We start from the raw sequence: 24147 nt of genomic DNA, 5'->3' as shown, positions 1-24147 counted from the left end.
TTTTTTTTCTGGTTTTGTTTTTCTTCCAGACGATTATTCTGAGGAATACCGTGTTTCACAAGTCAAAGCATATAAATGATAGTTCACATACGGTGTGTCAGAAGACGTGTTTGTACTATGTGCAAACAGGGTGATGGATAGACTGTACTACAGACTCTTTTGTTCAAAATGTGAGCTGGATTTTGAGCCAAAATTTGAAGAAATATTCCTGTTTTGAAATAACTTAGGAAAGACGGAAGTTTTTAGTAAAAGGAATGGATTTAGATAATTTATGTTTCTGCTGTGGTTTTTTGCCTGTGAATAATAATAATTCTTCAGTGAGAAAATAGCTAAAGTAGTACAGTTTCAGAAAAATCCTAAAGAAGAACAGGCCCTATAATATCGCCATTATTTACAGGGTATTTTATTCCCATAAGGGACCAGCCCCTTTATTTCGCTATTATTTTTATGACATAGTTTATGAAATGTTATACTCACATAACATCTATTAAAGGAATACCATGGCTGAAAGGCCAAATCCACGTGTTAGTAAGCGTTGAAGTAGGACAGCCCTGCAGCTTCACAGTTTCAGCTCAGAATTTCTGTTGTGAACAGTGACTTTCTGATTTTCCCACAAGATTTTCCTTATATTGCCATATATCTAAGCGTTATACAAACAACACTTTCATATTTAGAGAATCCCTATAATATTTGGCATGTATTACACCATTTTACCGGGGAGAAAACAGAAAAAGATGAATGCCCACAGTTTCCTCTACCTCCTGATGCTCTACTTCAGACACCTTCTGCTGAATTTTCAGAACATTTGTTAAGCTCACAGTACAACTCCATTGACTTTGCTGCTGCCAAACACCCAGCTCTCCTGCATATCCACCCCATGAGGCTTAAACTGTGATTGGGAAATTCTGATCTAACTTGCCCAGCATCACATTAGGCAGTTAAAGGCTAAACCCCTCCTCAAGAGGAATCCTCAGTGTCTGTAATCAGGAGACCATTCTTCCTCCTCTCCTTTCCTCTCTCATATCTACAACGTGTTCTACAGCTTCTGGAACTACTCATACCAAGGCTGAATGTCTTGCATTACAGAAATTAGTCTAAATCTCAGTCTTCCCTCTCCACTAGATAGACAGCTGTGTTCTAAAAGAGCCAGGATGTAATTATGCAATTAAGGATAACATCTGCGCAGGAGAACTGAATTAATGTTGAAAATGCAATGTTATGTTTTTGCTTTTCCTAACTTCTAGCAGCTTGATTTTTATAACTATACAGCTCTTTAAAAAATTTTAAAGGGTAACTTAATATGTTTAAAAAAAAAAAAAAATCAACTCAAGAAAAAACTCCACCAAATGGAGCGATTAAACCCAGGGCACGGTCCGCTCAGTGCACCTACAAGCTCCAGGAAGTTATTCTGCTCTAGATCAGCTGCTGGAGGAGAAAAAAAATGCACCTGCTTATAGGGCTCCTGAACTATTTACAGCTAACAAACGTGCACGTGTTTGAGGAGTTCCCTGCCGGTTGTAAACCCTTCCCTTCTCTGCTGTCCCCAATACCCACCACCCTCCAACACTCCTGCTCTACTCTCTTGCCGCGCACCAGACCAGGCTACTGCTCCTTCTCGTTGCCCAGGTGGCTGGCAGGAGGAGAAGGGGCTCCTGAGATTCCAGGGGAGATTCCATGCTCCCAGTTCACTCCCCAATCTCTTTGTGGAGAAGCAATTGAAGGGGAAATCCTATTTTATTCCTATATCCCTGGAGATGCTGTTGCATCCCAATTAACTGTATGGGGAGGGCACCTGACCAGTGCAGGCAGGACAGAGGAGCGCCGGCAGGACAGACTGTGACCAGCACAGGCAGCCCAGCACTGCCGGTGTCTAACGCCCCCCATGGAACACCAGACCAAGCCATAGGATTTCACAGAACAGCAGGAGCCACATCAGTCTGCCATGGTAACACAGCCTCACCGATTCCCAGCCACTGCTCTGAAGAATTAGAGAATCTCAGCCAAATAGGGTGATAGACTTTTTTTTTTTTTTTTTAAAACAGGGATAAAAATGTGCATTTTCAATAGCCTTATTCTGAGAGAGAGCTAAGTTATTTTAGCTGAATTTTCCAGTGCCAAACATGTGGCACGGAAAACATCAGCTCAAAGATGACAGTGTAATAAAACGGTAGAGCATTTTCCCCGTTGCTTATAACAGAAAACATAAGGTGTTCCCAGTTATAAGCACAGCTACCTGCTCCACTTACAACAGTATGCCTGCACAAAAGGAAAAAAAAAATAATTAAAAAAAGCTGTCTTTGCAGGCTTTGGTGACAAAGCATGAGGGCATCCCAGGGCATCTGAGGACGCCCGTCAGCAAAGTCTTTTTTAGAGAGCTGAACTGGTTCATGAGTTTGAATACAAACAACAACTCATTAAACAACACATATTTAGACTAAACTCTTGGCACGTTACAACAAAAAAAGCTAAAGGATCACCACAGGAAGAATTATGGCCTAGAAACCCTCATTGCTTTCTGAAGTTATCTTAAAGCGCGTCCCTCGGGAAATCTTTACATTGTTTTTACAGCAAGAGTACACAGAAAATCTGTCTTCTCCTATTTTGGCATCTTTGCTGAAACGAGAAGCCAAATAATTTGTATGTTCACTGAGTGTTCATATAGAATATATACAAATTATTCAGCATCCTTTAGGAGGAGAAAGCAGAAAGGTCAAAATAACGAGAGGCTGGGAAGATGCCAGGAAGCTCCTGCCCTACTTTATTTCCTAGACTTGCATTAATAGTAGTTGTTTTACAAAAGAAGAGTTTTTAAGTAAAGTTATTTAAATTCTCTTCTTTCAAGAATATTAAATAAACTGTAATCCAAACAGAACATTTACATTTAAAAGTTTTTTCCAGTTAGTCAAAGTGCTGATTGCCTGGGCCAGGCTCAGTATTTTCTGTATTTCCCAGTTGTGGGCAAAGTTTGTTTCACGGAAGATGGCCAGAACGCAACCGATGGAGCAGCTGAGAAAAACTTCCAAGTAGACCTCCCAAAAGCCTTGTGCACCCAACAGCTTGGCCATTTTCCTTCAATGTTATGCCTCCGATTAAATAAATAAATAAACAATAAGATACTAACAGTTTTACAAACCTGAAGAGACACCCTTAGAGACATCCCATAAATGCATAACTGTAAGAATACAAATACTACAAGAAATGTGAGGCTTCCCAGAATCTCTCTTGCTTACTACCTTCACTTGGCTTGGTTTATTTTCACTTTTGTTGTCAGGACAAGCGTTCCCATTAAATAACTGCGAGCGTTGAGGTAGGAGAGAAGCTGAATTTAGAGCGGGAGGAGGTGAGGGATTCGCACCCCGCGCACACAGAAGCATCCTCCTCTCTTGCAGAAAGAAGATGCTGCTCTTGTGAAGAACCAGAAGCACCACACACAGCTGGAGCACAGGGGGAGAGATTAATTTAGGAAGATAAAAGCGCACGGAGGGGTTTAGTTACCTCAGTGTTTATTACGGCAAACTGGAGATATAGGTCAGCCCCCTGTCCTGGAGCCCTCGGTGCTTTGAGGCAGAGAAAACGTTACAGATTGCTCAGACAGCATTAACTATGCAAGTAATCCATGGAGCCCGCCAAGGAACACATGTGTTTCAGGCATAAATCGCCCAATCTATTCCTTTCTGAATTAACATCTGTCATCATGACACCATTCAAAATGACTGAAGACTGGATCATATTAACAACTACACATCTTGGATAAATATTTACTGTTCAGACTTTTTTTTTTTTTTTCAGTTTAAAGAAAAAAAAATATGCAGACAGCAAAATGCCTGGAGCTGTGAAAGGGGAGTCTCTTTTCGACCACTGAGAGAAAGCATGTGATTTTATTTACAAAATCAAATCAGTGTTTTTCCCCTCTTCTGTGAGTCTTCACGCTGCGCATGGGTGAACTCCCAGCATCCCGTGGCGTTGCAATGCTTTCTGAAGGGCTCTTCTGGGGAATTTTGTTATGCTGGAGGTTGCTCACCTCAGAGACGCCACGAAACCTTTTCCCTCGGGATGCAGAAACGCATCTGGCTAATTGTGCCCCAATTTTGAATTTTGCTGTGACCCTTGCAGACAACTGGATGAAGCAAATAACTCGCTTTCATGAAAAGCTGTCAAGGGTATTACTGGCTTGTTATCCTGCTCCTCATAGTCAACAAACGGGTCACAGAGAGTGAGGACAGGGGTTCCCAGAGCCACAGAGTAAGACGGTGAGAAGGCAACACAAGAGTGCAGCCCTGCGTCCTGGGAACTCTCAGGAAACAGAATTTTCCCAGAAACTGGATTAAGTCTGTATTTCAGAAAAAGGTGTCAGCAGTCAGTGCTCACCTCGGCAAGTATGTCGTTTGAGTATTATAAGCACAGATTTCTAGGAAATTACATCTGTCCAGGCTGATTTTATCTACCTTCAGCTCCTAGCCACTACATTCTGCTATTCTGCACCGCTCAAAAGGCCAAGAAAGCTCCTGCTGACATCCTCCTGGATGTCCTGCAGCAGTGCTCCTTCCACCAGCAGCTTCTCCTTTCAGTCCTTTACTCACACGCTGCTTGAGCAGAACTTTACCAAGATAGCCAGTCTTGATTTTAAGACTTTAAGAGCAAATTCATCAAGCCTGCAGGGCAGATATAGCAAAAATAATTATACTGATACAACTGTGCTGCCTTTTTTGGTCGTTTGCCTAGCTTCAGATACGCTTCTTCATACTAAATTAAAAAGTCTTCTTGTGTTCCCTCTAGGTAGATAGAGACTACAAGTGAATCTCCCCAAAATCTCATGCATAAGCTAAATAAATTGAACTTAAATCTCTTAATCTAAGGGAGGCTTTGCAGACTTCAAATGATTCTTGTAGTTCTTTACTGAAGTGTTAACACAGAACATCTTTATTCTACTAACCCTTGCATGAATAGCTCATACCCTCTGGGCGACGTCTCAGTTTTACCGTTGATGATGTTCTCTGACTTTTGCCATGTGCTGGATTCACAAAGGACTGCTCCAGTATGGAAGAACATCTGCTGCACATGTGGGCAATGCAATATCCTCATCAGGCATGGGCTGCACTGGTGGTGAAGGCATGTACGTCTGAGTGGAAGAGACACCCACATGTCTCCATGGGAGGCCAGGTGGAGATGATGCCGTGCGAGCTCGGCGTTTACGTGTTCATTTGGTATGTAGGGTGCCCAATCACGTACGTATGGGCCAGTGAACACACATGTCTTGGCCAGCATGCAACCACCAGGCAGTAGCAAGGCATAAAAGGGAGGACAGACCATACTGGTTATTTATGAGGTGGGGGAAATCCGAGGTATTGTGGTGCAAGAGGGAGGCACGAGGGAGCAGGACATAAATCCACAGACAATCAGGCTTTTTCATTAGCTCTGCTGTTTTTGGAATTGTGTTTCATGAAGATCAACATCAGATTTGGAATAAATTTCTTTACATTGCCTCAGATATTCCAAGCCTATCTTTGATCAATGCAGCTAACCAGTATAACCTGAGTTTACATGCACTATGACCTTGAAATGCATCTATAAGGATTTGCATAATATTGATGCCTGAATATTGCCAGAGCCTGCCAAAGAGGGCGACTGCAACATGAGCACCCTCCCAATGCTTTTTCAAGATGGCTGCACTAGCTCTTCAGTTGGCCCTCGCTCACGTTGGCTTTTCAAAAGAAGAGATGTGGAAAAACTGCAACTCTCTTAATTATCCATTTTTTTTGACTTCGGCTGAGTCATGAATGAATAAGGAAGAAGTGATCAAATATCTAGGAAACGCCAGCAACTGCCAGTTGGATGGCAGCAGACATCAGACGATATTAGATGACGACAATTTTAGGAAGAAATTGTCTCAGATCAAAGCAGGATGGTGAGGTAATCCCAGAAAGGATGTCCTACTAGGGCAATGATTCAGTCTCTTCAGGGGGTAAATTCTGCTTGGGTCTCTTCGTTTAAGAATGATGTGAAGGAAAAGGAACTAAAGAAGAATAACAATCTGACCATAGCTCTCTGATTTTCACATTACAGCTAGGATTACTGAGCCAGAAATGAAGATGATGCTGTCTTGGCAGATGTGGGATAAAGGTTCTTTAAGGACTACTGAAGCCTAGCATGAGTAAATGCCTCTCATGCTTTCATAGGAAGTATAGTGCAAGGAAGTCTGGAGTTAGGTAATAGCAAGCAAAGCAAGGGACGAAAAAAAAAGGACAGAAACCATGCATAGTGTGGGAATGACTGGAACGGCAGGCACACCAACAATTTTTATTTGAATTTTAAGGAGAAACTGTCTAAAATCGGGGTAATCAATGATGTTATTCCTACAAATATAGATACTTCGCAAACTTTCGATACCTGGATTTTTTTTCATCCAGAAAATAGTGTACTTATGGCTATTTTTTATTTTCTTCATCGGCCCCAGAAGCTTAGGTGAATGTGGCTACAGACCCGCGGATATTGATCACTATCCAATCCAGGTGGACAAATTTTATTGTCCAGCGTGTATCCATCTGATAACATTAAATGCTATGAAGGCACGCTGCAATGGCATCAGAGCAGCCCCTGTCACCAGCTGATGTTTGACAGTGTACTTACAGACACACTAAGTATGCCTGGGTGGGAACAGCTCTCAGCTATGTAGTGACCTGCCTAATCTTATTACGCTGTTGCATGCAGGTATGTATGATGGGCAAGCTCCAGCCTGCACTTTCCATACCAACAACTTTCCTTTGGGAATCTGTCCAGGAAGTCTCCCCCAAGGCCCATGTTGCAAACTGGGTCATTTGTCTACTGAGGTTCCCGTATGGTCCTCACCACAGCGCTACCTGAAAGACTGTAAAAACTATACAATACAGAGCTAAGGTCTCTCCTTCTTCTGGTCAGCAGGGACAAGATTTTATATAGCATACCTATGTATTTTCCAGCCTCTCTTCTAACTATAACTGGAAAAAACCTGGCCCACCTTCTCTCATAGGGCACCAGCGTTTGTTCTTTCTTCTTCTGGTAAGGCTCTGGTCTCCTAGGCCAGTGACAGAGAAGGATTTATTTTTTCAAATGCAAATCTTCCTTGGTTGCCTTGGGCCATTCCCACCAATACACTGCACTGGGGGAGCAGGTCCTGCCGTGGGAGCACAACGCCTCCGGCAGTACGGACTAGCCTTCTGCACTACCACAGAGAGATCAAAACCTAAGAAAGAAGTCAACCTTGTCCCAAGATTCATCCCAGAAAGACAAACTAACTCCCAGCTACTCTCTGTCAAAGGAATACAGAATATTCTCCACAGAATACATCGCACAGACTCTCCCACCTCTTCTTCTCAGTCAGAGGCTTGGTAGGAGACAGAAGAGTCTGCTTCATGTTTTCACTTTATTACAAGGCATTTTCTCTGCTTCAACATTTAGTAACAGTTCAGTTACCCTGACCAAGGCACTGAACCATCCTGATGATGTATGTGATAAGGTATTCTCTGCTACCAACTCCTCCTAAAATCCCCCTATGCTCTGTGAGTGGAAAAGGCCTTTTGCACCGTGTGCTAGGACCACAGGACAATCACCACTGAAAAGGCTTTCCTGCCTCTTCCCCAGTGCAAGCCTCATCATGTCCTCTATGCACATTGGCTGCCTTACTCACCAGCCATGCCTTCCTATACTATCCTTCTGAAGGGGTTAATTATAAATGGCTATTTAGGTGAAAACTCAAATTTGTGAAAGAAACAGGACAACCCTTAAGCTGACTTCCCAGTTCAAAAGCTTCTTCTCATTTATGATGGAGCTGCAAGTCCAGCTTCTGTCCCCTTCCACCAAAGTCCAAGGAGAGCTGGAGGACACAAGGCAATGGCTACCCAGTCATCTCTCTAAGCAGGTGGGCTACAGCTCTGTCACAGCACGGGATCAGGCATCACAAATCTGTAACCAAGCTTTGCATTCATAATGTATTAAGACAACTAGCGGTGGATTTACAGCTCCACCAAAACCAGATGACGAGTCTTTCTCACAGTCCTTTAAAAACTGAAAAGACCAACTGTATACAAAATATTTATATTTATGTATACATAAATACATGTTTTGTGTATACAAAACAAGCCCCTGGGAGGAGGAAAGGGAAAGAAAATATTTGCAAACCAGAAGCAGACTCTGGAATGAAACTGTCAGTGGCAGCGGCCACTCCATTTGTCACCAAAGGCAAGCGACAGCATTGGAAAAAGCAAGTTATCCCTCCTTAGCCCAGACCAGAGAAACAGCCTGCTCAAGTGCTGATCTCAAGTTCCAAACAAGCTGGAAATACATGCATGTGGATGAAGCTTTATTTAGGGTTGGACATCAAGAACAGCTTCACAGCCTCACTATTTTCCTCAAGCCGACAGGAGGAGCATCGTGGCTCCTCAGTGTTTTTTTTTCAGGGATGCAAAACAGCCCACAGGCCAGGCTATTTCAGAGTCTGAGGAATCTGCAGTGTACTATGAAGCTGTGACGTTCACAGTCTGCCCTAGCAAACACGTAGCATGACAAGGCCATTAACTAATGGAAGAAGAGAAGCTCTAAACAAAAGCTCAGCAGACAGCGAGGGCTCTGGCAGCAGTCCAGCCTTGGCTCTAGCACAGTAACACAGGCTGATCAAGGCAGGAAGGTATCGTAGTATACATTTTAGCAGGACTAGAAGTAACCTGTTGACTTAAAGCAGAAATGAAAGGTTAAAAAAAATCTCCAGTGCTGCCACTTCCACAAGATCTCCACAAGCAGCAGTCACAAAGGCGGAGGGGTTATGTTGTGCCCACTGCCCGAGTCTCAACATCTGCTGGAGGACGGCTGCTTTTCAGATGGCATCACTGCCGTGCGCAAGTCGTCAGAGGCATGCCCCTGCAAGGGACAGACAACCAGACTTGGCCTCGCTCGCAGGCAGGTGCTCACTCGCTTCTATGACTTTCACTATCAAAGAGACCTTCAAGGTGCTGCAGGCACTTACTGCACAAGTGACTCCTTCTGGCAAAGGCTACAGAGATTCCTGCTGGAAGCGTCCGCAGGCTCATTACCACATGAGAAGGAAGCTTGTGAGCTGCCAATTTCTAGCGAAACCTTTGCCCTCACTTGGCTGCTTTACCACCATGTGCCAGATGTTCAGGGAAGTGAGCCCTAGCAAGCAAGGGAGCTCCTTCTGATTCACTGATGACGGGCAAAAAACCACCCTGGAAGCAGCCTCAGCGCCAGGCTGCGATGGCTGCTTTGCATAACTAGTGCTTGTAAATTCCTCTGTTTCAGGAACCATCCACCCTCAACACAATAGAGAAACCTTCAGCTTTTGACCATTACTTTAATAGAGAAGTATATGGCCAAACCTCCCTCCCCCTACAATTCCTCTGGTACTTTGGATATTCAGGAAGAGCCACTGTCACTGAGAGACCCGGGGTGATGCAGCACGGGACAACAGTGGGAAGCAGCGGGGTGGATTACAATACGTATGGGCAATGTCTCTTGGCAAAAAGAACAGTCCAGGGGAGAGTATAACTGTTCTGAGTGGCTGTCCGTGAGTAATCCACCTCTGGGGATGCACTAGCAGCAGCCGTTTCATCAGAGGAGGGGTGCCTGGAAGTGTCAGCAGGCTCTTGCAGCAATGACTGCAAGTCAGCCCTGCCAGACCAGTCACCACAGACACACGAATGACTCGCATCTGTGACCCTTCTGCAATAACCATGGGTTCCCGCCACTGCAGGCTGTGGGACTCCAACCCACTTCCTTTCACTTGCACATTGACCTACTAGGTCAGCATGGTGCAATCCTCCCCTCGGCTGAACATGTCACCTTTCTCCATCCCACACTCCTTTTTCCCCATTTACCTGCAACAAGTGCAATTATTTTCTCCTTCAGTTTATTCTAATGCTTGACAAATGACTGAAATCAGATTACCAGGGGTTTAGTTGCCCTGATTCACCCACCTTTCCCCTTCTTACAGGCAGGTCAACACTCTCCAGTGATACAGTACAGCCCTAAATTGCTACCAGACTCACAATTTTGAGTGCCAACTCACCCAGAACTCTGTGATGGAGACTACCTTCGTTTTGCCGCTAATGCAGTATGAATATTTAGCCAAAGCTGTCCTTTATCTAGATTAATTTTTTCTGTCAAGTTTTTATTTGCTTTTTGATGGTTCCAGTTTAGTGTGAAATAAAAGGAGCCGAGCTTTTACTTTTTCTTTGGTCCATACTCCAGTGCTCCTCTTTCTTCATATAGTGTCTCCCAGGGCATGGAGGTATCATTCTGATCTCTGGAAGGCTATTGCACCAGACTGTATGTAACACATCAAATCCTCTGCCTCACCATTCTGCTGCTGCTTCCGCACCACACTGATTCTTTTTCCTTATAATATCTCCTGAAAATCCTCCTCTCTTCAAAGTACTTATCCCTTCCTCAGTTTGCAAGTGCTGCCAAAAGACGAACATATCACAGAGCAAATCCCTCTCAGCTGCAGGGACAATAAGCTTATCTGACCACTGACCCCAGCAATAAATAGCCATTCGCCTTTCATTTACTCTTTCACAGATAAACTCCCTTTGATTTCACTCACCTAGGAGAGGACTAAGTAACGATCCTATTACCTGGGCCAGAATCTTGGGTAAAGCAGGTCCAAGCAGCTCCAGGTCTAGTGTCTAAAGGAATTCAGAGTCTCACAGCCCACCTGTGACACTACTGTGGACACAGCTGCCATCCACATTCAGGGGCAAAGGAAACAGAGGGCAGAGTTTGGCCCATTTTTTTTGAGGAATGTGTCTACTTCCACAGCAGTCATTTCTTTAGCAGGGTGCTTAATTTCCCTTATCTCCATCCTGAGGTCAGACCGCCGGTTTGCAGCAGGGATGAAGTCTTGCAGAGGGACAGGCCTAATCTCAGACAAGGAATAAGCAACAGTGGCTCCTAGGTCAAGCAGCAAGTGCCTTTAGATCAATCCAGGAAAGGAAGAAACTCCCTTTTCTCTGGCAAATCATCTGAGAGAGAAACAGAAACTCTCCACAGAGAGCAATGGGCAGGCATTTGTCATTTTGAACTTACCACACACTGATAAAAATACTAACACTCACTACCAGAACAAACAGACACCTACGCCTTATTCCCAGAGCACTTTTAGTTCTCCATTGGGTCACTACTTCTAGCTAAGAAACAACACTTTTTGCATCGGTCTCCACTAGAAAAAGCAGCTGTGCTAGCCACCTGCTTGCAGCTAAAGCCAGTGACAGCAAGATCTCAGCCTCAAATAGAGAGAGATCAGACTAGAGAGGACAAGAAAGATGCTTTCCAGTCACCTGGACTGCATCCTAAAGGATTCAATGAACTGGCTCAGCAGCCTCAAAACCAGCAATGAATCCCGTTGGGAACTTGTGTAGAACAGGTAGGGTGTCAAAGGGCTGAAAAATGGACAAGAGTAGTGCCTAGCCTTAAGAAGGCAAATAATGGGAATGGAGCTGATTTATGACTTCGGTTCTCAGCAAGTTAAATTATTTGTAAGCACTTGAAAAAAATAACAAAGATGAGTAGCAACCCAGGTGGATTTGTCAAGAGTGAATCATTACTGAAAAAAACCCTGTATTTCTTCATACAGGAAAAAAGTATCATAGGGGAGAAGCGTGATTTGAACTGGAATTCAGTAAGGCTTCCCACATATCACTTTCACAAACATGCCAGAAAATGTTATTAATGATAGTACTGTGATACAAGTTCAGAAGTGGCCAAAAAACTATCCAGGAAGAGTTCTCAGTGGGCTCACTGTGGAAATGGAAGGATGTTATTGCTTTGGGGTCTGCCTAGGAACCAACTTTGTTTAGTGTTTTCACTGTGAACCTGGATGATGGAGTAAAAAGTATGTTTATTAAATTGCAGAGGACATGAATCTGGAAAGAATGGCAGGTATGCTGGAAAGCTCTGCCAGAGGAACTTGGCACATTGAAGAAATGCTCTGGAAGAAAGAATCAGTAGGGACGAGTGCACGGTGCTGCTCTTTGGCAGGAAGAGCCAGCGGTAGAAATGCAGGGTGCGGAGCTGGGGAGGTAGCTGCTCTTCAGTTCTTCCTGAGACCCAGAGTCTCAAGGAACTGGACGCTCACCTTCAGTTCCATGCCACCGTGGAAAAGGCAGACAAAGCGGTGGACATATAAAGAACAAGAACTGGGAGGCTAGTGAAGTAGCTGTTTGCTCCTCTCTATTTGCCGTACTCTGTATATTTTTGGGCACCGCTTTTTAAGAAAAAGATGAATCAGCTGCAGGCAGTCAAAAGAGCAACAGGAATTAAGGTATCTGGAAAACATCACCTGAAAGAACTGGAAAAAAAAATTAAAAAATGGAGTGTTTATTCCAAAGAAATGAAGGATAAGGAGCCAACCACAAGAGCACTGAAGTAACGTGCAATGCAAGAAGCTCAAGTTCTTTCTGCTCTCTGCCAAGCTGGGCACTGAAGCACTCAGTTAAGATTATTGCAATCGCTCTCCCCACTCTTCTAAGCAAGTTTTAACAAACGATTTGCTGCATCTTTCCAGGAGCAGGGGATACCACATTAGAACCCAGTGATGGCCACAGGACTGCAAACATCAGGTGGAAATTCAATTTGTTTTCAAGGAAACCAATCCATCCGTTGAATTTCAAGCTAAACACTAGGAGTCCCTACAACTGTGTTCAAGTTGCAGGGCACTGACGCTGCCAGGGCTTTCCCTTACTCAGAATGAAGAACAAGAGCGTGACACAAACCAAAGAAAATTACTTTTGACTCAATTACTCGTGTTACGAAAGTCCACTTGTGCTTGCCCAGAGGCTGACAGGTAACTTCATGTGTCTGGTACCAGGAAAATAACTGCAAGTTGGTGCCAGTGTGAGACAAGAGCAAGGTATGCGCCCTTAAGGCCATCTATGTAACAACTATATGCAATTATATTTCCAGACTGTCTCATTCTGTGTGCTGTGAGCTGCCAACCTCCTCTCTTCGTCTGCAAATACATGATATAACAACCCATCCCTCTGAACACTAGTCCATTTTTCTGGTTATTTGTTGAAAAATCATTAAAGAACATTTGAAAACCAAGATACAAGATTTGTAAAACAAGAACTGCACCCAAATAGAGGCCATTTATTCCGGACTTCATGACAACAGATAAAGATGAGCCATCCACTGAATGAGAAGTCAATGATCACAACCTGATTCCATTTAGGATGAGTGAATTACAGAGAACAACTCTGACTAGTAACAGGTCCCTGGTACTTCAGAAGGGGACTAATGGAACCGACTGGGACAAAATACTTACATAGGGAAAGCAGTAGATTCTCCATTTCAATGGTTTTAAATTAGACTTGATACTGTTCTTCCGGATGATACTTTAGCCAAACACAAATCATGAATCTCAGTACAGGAATAAGAGAGCAAAATATAATGTCTTGTGCTATTCAAGAAGTTACATTAAGTGCATGGATTGTAGCCATTTCAACAAGTTGTGCTGCTGCTGTGTCCTCCTCCACTCCTGTGCCACCACATCCTTATCCCCAAACTCCCATTTCCTCCCCTTGCCATTGCTCTTTTCCTTCCTCTGCTCTTAAATCCTAAGAGTCCATAAAATCCATGCAAAAGTCGATCTTTTTATACGCTCTTTAAAATAAATAAAAATTAAAGTCATTGTTCATAGCACATACTAACATAATCTTGAATAGAAAGCCTCATCTGTGATGCAAGGTCAGGTTACAGAGAGATGTCTTTGTAAAGCATTTTTAATTAAAACTGAAGTTCACGGAGGTAAAAAAGCCTTCACCTAAGTGCAGCTGGACACACAGAGGAACTCTCTTCAGGCCAAAACGTGGCAAATATGACTGTGATATCATGTCTGCCCACTAATTAGGTGAACTTCACAATGCCAGCTGACAGCATTCTTACCACTTTCTCCTTGTAAACAATGTATTTCAGCCACTTGAAATCCTGCCATTTGAATCCCGCCAGAACAAACAGGGAATCCTTCTCATACTGCTCCATTTTCTGGATTGCACCTTCAGGATATGTGATCCGGAGAGTTGTCTTGCCACCCACATCTTTTTCAAAGCCCTTCACTGGAGCGGAGTTCAGCCTGCAGGGCAACGAGACAAGACACTGTCATGGATTCCCACTTACACTCGTGCATGTTGAGGATACAGCAATCACTGCCAGGCCAGAGCTCCCTGTACGCAGCTGTTCCTTAACTATTGCAGTTCTTCCTCACAAACATTTATGAAGCTTTACACCAGGCGGCAACAGTTTAATTAGAAGCTATATATGTGATTTCATTGAATATAATGCAAACCATTTTTGCATATCCACTCTTGTGATTTAAATTGGGTTGGAAGCTTTGGAAAAGGAAACTGGAAAATATTGCTCTTGCAAATTTAGAATTACAAACTAGACATTAATATTTTAACATCCCATCACTCTCGGGATATCTTACTCGGATTCTGCAAGGTTGGGCTGAAATAGAGGACGGCAGTTTAAGCAGACTGAAACTGGTCTCATGCTCCTACCCCAGTCCAGAGCTTACACTTCTTATCTTACCTGCAGTCAGATTGTTTAAGGAACTAAGCCAGCCAATAATTTTCAAAAAACCACAACAGAACAATTTCCACTTGGTTTAATCCCCCAAAGTGGCCCATCCAGAAGGTGAGCTGCCCTGCAATGCCAACGCAAAGGAAGAGGCTGGGCTGCGCAGCTGGGATAAGGCTCAGCACCACTGTGGTCTCACTGACTCAGAGGAGTTTCTGCTGTGGAAGTGCATCCCATTCCGAACACACACACACACAAGGAGACACACAGCTTTGCTCTTGGGCATACTGATTTCTAAGGGAATGCTATGTGTTTAGCTGTGCTTTTGTTTAAAATGCCCCTTGGGGACAAAGTTTTTTCCCTTCAAAAACCAAACTGCTCTGGCATCAACAGCAATGATGGCTTTCATGACATTAAAGTTATTCAGAACTTCTATTCAAAACTATAAACCCAAAGCTGAGGAAATTTCAAGTAACTTGGAATACAAATATTGCTGACAAACAGCAGTCCCTGATGGAACAGCATTGCCTGCTTGAATTATTGCAGCCTTCTTGACTTGGGGTAGTTCAATATACTGGAAAGTGCTTATGGACTGCAAATTTTGCCATGTAGGAATGTTAATGAGGATCTGGATTTGTCTTTTTCAGCCTGGGTAAGCATTTTAGGTGGGAAACCTTTTAGTAGAAGAAAATCCCTGTCTACAATCTGAAATTCTATTCAGAATTAAGGAGAATGAATTCCTATGTATTTTTAGTAAAAATACTTAATCATTAGGAATAAAATATTAAAGGGAAACCAACTTAAGAATCAGCAACGTCACAATTTATACAGGAGATGAAGCTTTTTTCTGTGGTTCATAAGCCCTTGCTTTGTACCCTGACTTCGAGGTATCTGGACCCGACTGCCTGCAAAAACAGTGCTCCCAGCCAGCCTCATCTCTTGCTTTTTCCTCTGTTGCTGGCTGCGTGTTCACACATCGCACACTTTTGCTATGGACGTTATTTAAACTTCAAGGTGTCATGTCTCTTTGGGGTAGACAAGCCTACGTAATGTAAAAGCACCTGACCCTAAAGGTAACGGAGATAAATACAATGAAGTACTACGTAAAGAAAGCTAGTTATCGATATTTTCATCTGTCTTCTTGAAGTTGAGGGAAGGTCAGCATATGCAGTTGTTTCAAATGTCTGTGTGTAGCTCTTTGGCAGGGGTTTTCCCCACCCCCAGCTGCTGGGCTCGCTGCTTTGCTGCTCTTACCTTGTCAAAGCTGCCCAAACTTGGGACCCCTACTTTGCACCTAGACAGGAAACAAAACAAACCATATTCCCAAGTAAAATGAACTCAGGTCTCCAGCAAAGGGCCAGAATGTGAGTTGCTGATGGAGTCATAGCGCTGGAGTCCTGTTCACGAGCCAGCACTGTCAGCCCCAGGGGCAGCGCCCCAGGGGCAGCGCAGGCAATGGAGCAGGAAAAGTTCTGGCAGCCACAACCTGTGCTCGTGAAGGTGCACACCACACAGTTTGAACCCTTTCTCAGGCAGGACATGCTGGTGATTATAAACACAGCTAAATATTAGAAAACCTTAATTAGGATGCCAGGCCACCTTGTACTGCCCATGGACAGGCAGTGTTCTCCATAAGACGTTTCAGAATGTTTTTCTGTCTCTGTATCTACTGACGCCACAGGGTGCTTAGAGACGCTAACTCCTAACCCAAGCACCATGAAGAGCCCCCCCAAATATCACTAAAGTATCATCATCAGGTGAATCCCCAGCTCATTCTAACCAGGAATTTCTGACACATACTTGTTTTTCCCCTGTCTGCAATCTATTCTAAGGAAGCATTTCAGAGCACTCATGACTGACTGCTGCAAGGAGCTCCTGCCAGGTAAACAGTGTGACAGCTGGGAATAACGTCTGCACTGAAATCTGATAATATCCAGTTAAAAAAAACCAAACCCAGTAACTAACTCATTCCAAGCTGTTTTAGAACTGTCAAAGCTGATCTGACTCTCTTCACCAAAAGATCAAAATTTCTTGCTGCAATTAGCCATCCTCACATGGTAACACACGATGCATCAAAAAACTCCATGTACTGCTGGATGACTCCTTTCTTCACAAATGTACCACATTTTTTCCCTTATAATTCACCTCCTAGGTCCCAAATCTGCTCCTTCAGAGGAGTTTTGCAACCCTTGAGAAAGGATGCTATACGCAAGGGACTTCTCCAGGAGTAAAGGAAGCAGTTGGATACATTTAAGAAGTCTGGTCTCACCTCCTCAGTCCCACATCCAAGTGTCTGGCTTCATTTAACCTTTACAGTTGATGTTTCTCTCCTTTATCCATCCCACAAACAGCACAGGTGCTTAGCTGCCCTCTTATCCTCTCAGCTTGCAAAATGACTTAGATTTACTGATGCGGAGAGAAAAGGTTGAACTTTTCATTTGGAAATTAAATAGTGGACTCTCTGATGTAAATCTTAGTGGGTGGCTTAGTCCAGATGGATTGAAACTGTTCTCTTGCTACATTTTGAACAGTCTGAGCCTAAGAAGAGGCTGTAACTGAACTTTATTTCATCTCAAATAACTGCAAGCCACCAGACTATGACGAGCAGTAAGAGCTCTTTGCTAGCAACTGATAGTGGGACGAACTAGGAGAAGGGCTGTAAAAATTTCATCCTGTTCTGAACAGTCATCCCTGTGTCCAGAGCACTGTCGAAGAAGCAGGGAACCGTTCACAGGAACAAAGGACTGAAAGGGATCTTTTCTTGGTCTTTTTGTCCAGAGTTAGAGGGTATTTATTACTCTATGTATATTCTATTCTTTCCCCACATGCCCATTACTAGCACACGGGAGAGAAAGGAGACCATGCTAAATGATATCTTCTCTATGCCTGAAATTCTTTTACTAATCCTTGTCTTTCTTCCACCTTCACTAAGAATTTGCTATTTGCTACCACGTTTCATGGTTGACTACAGTTCAGAGATGACATCAGTTACATTCCCTTTAATCAGTTATCTTACCAAGGGGAAAAAAAAAAAAAGATTAGACTATGTTAAACCATTTTTTATAAACTTACACTGCAGTTTATCCCTCTTTTCCTATTTATCATTGTAATATTTTGTTACTCATGATTCAGAACCTGCTATAGAGCTCTGCATTTTTTTCAAGTCAGACTAATGAGTCTGTAGCTCCCTAGAGCATGTCCCCCCTCTCTCCTACACACACACTCTCTCTCACTCTCCATTAGTACAGGTATTATGTTTGTTAATCTCCAGTCACCCAGAACACCTCCCTGACTTGACAGATTTATTACTAAGAGTTATGACTAGACCTGTGATTTCACATATCAGCACGTTTTTCAGGCATTCTGAGATGGCGATGATCCAGGTCCTGAGCGAAAGCAGGAAGTCCTAACTTTGACTGTGGCCGTTTCCACTCCTACGCCACTCTGCTTCTGCTCCCTTATTCAACATCATCATCCACGGCGAGACAGAAGCAAAGCATTCACAGCTTCTAGGGTGCACCTACAGGTGTTTAATCATTCCTGTGTCCTCACTCATGGAGGTTTACTGCTTCCGAAGACACTATGCTGCAGCATTGTTAGTTCCTCCCATGATGTGAAGTGTGGGTGCCGGGGAATGCTACACATGTATGACCAATAATACTTCTCTGAGCTACCTATGGGATGTATCTGGGAGCAGATCTAACTGTAGGTTTTACTCCCTCACCACCCAAGGGCATCACAAAAGAAGCACCTCTTAGAAACATCTAGATTTGGCACTTCAGGGCATGCTCTAGTGGCAGAGATTGTAGGTTGGTTGTTTGTGGTGGTTTGTGGGGTTTTTTTTGTCTTGTTTTTTTTGGGTTTTTTTTTGGTGTGTGTATGGTTGGACTCGACGATCTCAAAGGTCCTTTCCAACCATGAAGATTCTATGATTCTATGAAAAGAAGGTTCAAGTGGGATCATAAGAGAGAGCACGTTCCCAAACAGCTGTGGAAAATGGAATGCTCGAGGAGTGCCTTTACCCTTTGATGTGATCCCAATTTATAACTAACGCTTATGTGCTCTTTGTTTTTTCCCCTTTATGTTAGTTAATACTTCCATACTAATAGATATTGTCACTAGTGTAGGTTTAACCTTTGCCTGCACAACATGTGAACTGATACAGACACTGAATATACAACAACAAAACTATGATGACAAAGACTCACCTGACAACAACATCATAGTCATCAATTTTTAACCCCAATGACTTATTTGCAAGTACTCCACCATTTCCCACAATAATACATCGCCGGCAGCTGAGACTGTGGAAAAAGAGAGGAAAGAGGTGATTTTTGTAACATAGCTTCAAACACACAGCGCTGCACGTATTTAGTTTGCATCTATCTCAGAACTACAAGAAACTTTTTGGAACATTAAGAATTAAGGGGAAGACAGAGATACACTCGATCCCCAGCTCACCCCATCATGATCATGCCCAGGCATTACATGTGACGAACTGCTTTCAACACCTCACACCACGTGTGGTCTAATGAGATGAGCTGTCAGGACAAGCAGCTCCTCTCCCCCCACATCCCTGGTACGATGGGCTTGAATCAAACCCATCTGTTTACTTAAACCTTCTCATTATTCATTTAGCACCGAAATAACAATAAACTAAAGGCTTAGTGAGGAGGTTCTCTCTCCAAGCAACTTTCTGAGTGCAGGCGGATCTTGCCAGGCTATCTGGGGTGTGCTCACCTTGCTGAGTGCAAAATTGCTGCAGTTATCGTGAGACTTCAGGAGACAGAAAAACACTAAATGGATAGAAAAAGGATCCACCACCCCTCCTGTCTAGTAGGAAACGTATACGGAGACACAATGGGTGAGGAAGGGGAAGGAAAATAACCTTAATTAACAAAGAAACAGGAAAGAGAAGGAAGAGAACAGTTTCTCGTGGAACCACTAGTCACGAGAACTCTCTGCAGCAGATGTTAAAAAGTGATTTCGTTTTGAAGAGAGAGAGAGGACTTCTTTCCAGCCATCTAATCCCAAACGCAGCTGGCTCTTCTGGCAATGTGCCTCCATCTCTGGTAGTTCACTGAAGGAATACGTGTCTGCAGAGCCTTTTTCGGAAAGGGTCCAAGGCAATCAGTTGTTTGGAGCAGATCTCTGGGCTAGGCGGCCTTTCTAGTCCCAGGCACAGTCGGCTGGACTTTTCTAGGCTGTCCTCGCTGTGATCAGACTAAAAGATCAGACTAAAGAGCCAGTATGAGGAAAGCTCTGCTTATGTGGGGTCTGTCTTTGCAGAGCGGGGCTGGAGTGCACTTCAAAGCCTCAGCCAAACTACTGAGGGTTACCCTGCTGACAGAGCCATTAGCTGGAGATATGCACAGAATTAACAGCACCAAGAAATCCTCAGGAACGGCTTCCCCAGCCCAGATAAGTTGCGCCAGAGGTCCCAGCCTTTCCAAAAGAAAAAACCTCCTCAAGAAGACAGAGATATTAGCTTGCGTCCCTAAGGACAGAAGAATTGTGGATGCTTGTGATAACCAAAACAGGCAAAAGAGAAAGAGCTTTATAGACAACAGCACAGAAAACAAATGTTCTGGTGAAAAGGAGAAAGCAGAGGCAAGACCTAGTTAGGCAGTACATAGTGGCAAGGAGGGAAGAGAAACTGTTAGCCCCAAATACACCCAACCCAGTGACAAATATGGTAACAGCTTTGTCAAAACCTTTAAGGAAAAGTGCTGCAGGAGGAAAAGAAGATATAGTTCAGTTCTAGGCAGGAGAAGTTTCAGATGAAAATACGCTCTTTTGCTGATTATGACAAGAAAGTTTGACCTCCTAAACAACAGACTGCCAGGTGAAATACTGTAATTTCTCTACTCAGTTATCTCCTAGCTATGACTTTTCTTATTTTTATTTTTTGAAGAATGCCATGCAGAAATACAAAGGCTACAAGTTATAGACGCTCCTCTCTATCCCTTTCCCACTTACTGTTAGGACACTAGCTCTTACCAATTTTGAATACAGATGTGTTTGTTTCAGCCTCAAAAGCACTTAATCGCATGCTTCCCTTTTCTGCTAAATTAAAGCACCATCTACTGTCAGCAGTCCCTTCCACATCTGCATGTGATCCACTTACTGACAAACCACTGTATGTAAACATCTGCCTCTAGGTGGATAATCAGTCACGGGTCAGCCTGGTGAGCGTGAGCCACTGCACATGAGATAAAAGAACCAGTTCCACCAGCCAAAGCTGTTCCAGCAGAGTGTCTTCATGGCCCTGTTCCCACACAGTACTTGTAGACTGATCAAAGCCCATTCTTAATTTTCTCTTGACCATACAAACTGGAGTGAGTGTATCACATCTCTCATGGTATGGCAGCTCTCCTAGATCTTGAGTCACGTTCGCAGCACCTCTCTGAACTGTTTTCAGCTTCTCCCCAGATCTCGGAAGCACTGACTCTGGAAGGCCAGCATGCGGAGCTAAAGCTGCTCAAAGCAGGGTCCCTTTTACACAGAAATTTTACGTATATCATTCCAATGGTCTTTTTATAGTCATTGGTTTGCAGAATATAATCCTCACCTTGTAAACACGATTTGTTGTCCGCTCTGAGATGCCTGACTCTTGATTTGGATCCAGTAAAGAATTGCTCAGAAAGGGCCCTATGAAAAGGTCTAGACTAATCCAGTCTCCTCTTATTCTATACTTCCGCAGCCTGTGGCTCTAGCAAATTTTCCTAGTGTAATTTTACATTTCCTCCAGATCGGCCTTAACCACTGTCAACACCTGCCAACAGGATTACACCAGATGTGTCAGTAAAGGATTAGTTCTCAACCCTGACCGTAACTTTTTAAAACTGTGTGATACATCCCATTCCTAAAAAGGATGTGCCTACAATGGTGTTGTGTAGAATCAGAATATAATGTAGAATCAGAATATAATGAGACAAATAACTAATGCCTCTCTCATAAAGGTCACCTTCACCAATCAAGCTTCTAGCTCATGTAAAAAAACCAAACACCTTCATCTACATGACAAGATTTAATTTCCACAAAACCCAAGATAACTGACATCAATTATGCTACCATCCTAGCTCTGTTCCAGATCTAACTTTCCAGGATTTTTCCTGCAAAACCAAGCTAATCAACTTACAGCCACCTCTCTGTCATCTCCTGTACTTCTCCAGGAATGGCACAACATTTGCTGTTCTATCCAACATTCCAAGAAGGGTTAAAAACCAAACAGTAATAACAAAAAGAATTCTTTATTTAATTCTTTAAATACTCTTCAGTGCTTACTGATTTAAAAAGACATATAATTGTCATTTAACATTCTCACAGTTACTAATAAAAATACAGAAAGTACTTCATTGTTGCTCTAAAATGGGACAACATCATTCTATCTTTACCCAAATAAATTAAACAAACACTTAACTGAATGGTTCTGCCTTTACTCATCATAACTGATTGGTTAAATCATCTTTGCCCTTCTTCATGTATGAACGCTCTCATACCCTGGTGGTCTTGACATATTTAAATGTGGACTCCTTTTTCCTCTGCAGATCAGATTTTTAATTAGCATCTTTTGGACACCAAGATCTAATTTTTGATCTTCTAGCAGCTTTTTCTTAAATTTCCTTCAAAAGTACTCTGCCCATTCTCATCGCAAAGCTGGAAGGTTCTGTTGCACACTCGGGTGCAGACTGCTTTCTTCAGGTGCACATGGTGAAGACATGGTGAGTCTTGGACCTTGCCTGGGTTCTGCACATCAGGCGTGTACATCAAGTCTGGGCAGCCCAGATCGTTTTGATCGAGTTAGACAGAAAGGCGAGCTAGCTTGGTCTCACCAGCTTCAGCAGTCACCCTGTGGGACAGTGAGAAGATTGCAGGACCACGCTGATGGCACTGTGAAAGGGAAGCAATCGTCACGGATGTCAGGCACCTGACCTCACATCCCAACAAGAAGTTTGGACACTTGGCACCAGCGTAGCTGGGCTCCTTCACAGCTAGCACTGACTGATGGTGCCTGAGCATGGAAAACCTGCAAAGTCACTGCTGGCTCCAGGCAAGTTTCTGGCTGAAGAAACACACCGGGCAGGCAGCATCAGTTACAGCTCAATTGTTTCTCCACTAAGAGGTGTGCAAACACCTTTTTGTTTGTTTACATAGTATGTCAAAGCTGTATTTCTTTTCCAGAAGAGCTCAAGGACTGAACACATCAGACACAGCCCAGGTTCGTTTGCTACCCGGGTGGTATGAAGGAGGGTCATGGACTTTTCACACTAGAAAGACTTTCCCTAAAGCCCCAAGCTGGGAGCTGCAGCCAGATGTACAGCCTCTGACACAAGATGCTCAGAGGCTGAGTTCATCTACACCAAAACTGGGATTCACACAGATTTTCTTGAACAATATAGCACTGTAAACATATGCATGCATTGTGGCAATTGCTACTTCCTCTTTCTCTCTTATCAAAGCACTTTAGAGATTTGTCAGGGGAGAAAAACCACAAAGCCTTCCTTTACGCAACTTTGGAACTAAAGGCTTTGAGGAAAGATATAACAGAATGATTAAAAAACCACATCTTTAGGGTAACTGATGCTTAGGGAGGCTTAGCATATTCTGGTTTGATCTGGCTGCTGCTACTTAAACTGGTGCTATCAGCCTAAGCCAGAAGGACACACACATCTCTTCTGCTCTATCAAGTTCCTTCCTCACTTGTTAGTTATATACTGTGTTAGTAAAGGCTCCTCTTGGTTATAAACTCACTCTCAGTTTTTCTTTATTACCACCTGGAGGCAATACAAAAGGGTCAGTCAGGCTTTTATATTTATGTCTTTTCATAGGAAATTTGCAGGTCACCACCGCAGAATTTTAACCCAAAAATCCACCACAGTGCAGCCAGCAGAAGAGCCATAGAGCAAGAAACTAAGCCCTGATCAATTTGCAGAATGAAGGGCAGGCCACCGGAGGAGCCACTAAAACAAGCAGTGAAAATGCCAGGGATGCCAGGCCTGGAAAAGCCAACAGAGGGCAAGAGAGGTCTCAAGTGTCAAAGACGAGGCCCACCAACATCCGTGTTGGGAAGAAAGATATGGCAGCACTGAAGGAAGATGACACTAATTCTAAAATCCCCTGGATCTCCAGTCTTCTCCAGAAAAGCTCAGAGATGAGTTGCAACTACCCTCACAAACACAACGGCAGCTTTACCTACCTCCTGCCCTGGAGCAGAAGCAGGTTACTATAAGCATTTCAACACAAAGGTGCCATAATAAGGAGTCATGAAGAAAACTAAGAAAGCACGACATCACTTATACTATGTTACAGGCGTGAACTATAGCATTTGTTCACATGCCCTCCAGCTGCTGCTAGTTATTAACACAACTCTACTCACAATGGCGGGATTAGTTGGAGTGAGTTGGCAAAGCTGCTCTGGGATGATGAAAGGTGTACTCGTACCCGGAAGGATCGAGTTTGCCTCATTTCAGCACCATGTCGGTACATTGTGTTAGAAAAGGTGCATCAGGATGCCCTTTTGGCACAGGGATAATCAAACAAACAAGTTCACTTTCAGGGCTTGTGGGAGGCGAGCGAAGGTAA

The 24147-nt window shown here is 43.5% G+C and overlaps 1 protein-coding gene across 6 annotated transcripts in view; it reads right to left on the bottom strand.

The window, feature by feature from the left end:
- ST3GAL3 (ST3 beta-galactoside alpha-2,3-sialyltransferase 3) overlaps positions 1 to 24147 on the bottom strand; it is a 188454-nt gene that overhangs the window by 34273 nt on the left and 130034 nt on the right. For 5 of the 6 annotated variants that reach the window (XM_054211301.1, XM_054211303.1, XM_054211302.1 and 2 more), the window contains 2 exons: positions 18771 to 18866; positions 13930 to 14116 (listed from right to left, as the gene is read on the bottom strand). In XM_054211301.1, coding sequence (XP_054067276.1) covers positions 13930 to 14116; positions 18771 to 18866 — 283 coding nt within the window. Of the gene's footprint in view, positions 1 to 44; positions 12335 to 13929; positions 14117 to 18770; positions 18867 to 24147 lie in introns of those variants that run through there. The other variant, XM_054211305.1, reaches the window with a different exon arrangement.

This window comes from Rissa tridactyla, chromosome 8, assembly GCF_028500815.1.
Source record: "Rissa tridactyla isolate bRisTri1 chromosome 8, bRisTri1.patW.cur.20221130, whole genome shotgun sequence".
NCBI lineage: Eukaryota > Metazoa > Chordata > Aves > Charadriiformes > Laridae > Rissa > Rissa tridactyla.
This window is presented reverse-complemented; position numbering and strand designations above follow the sequence as displayed.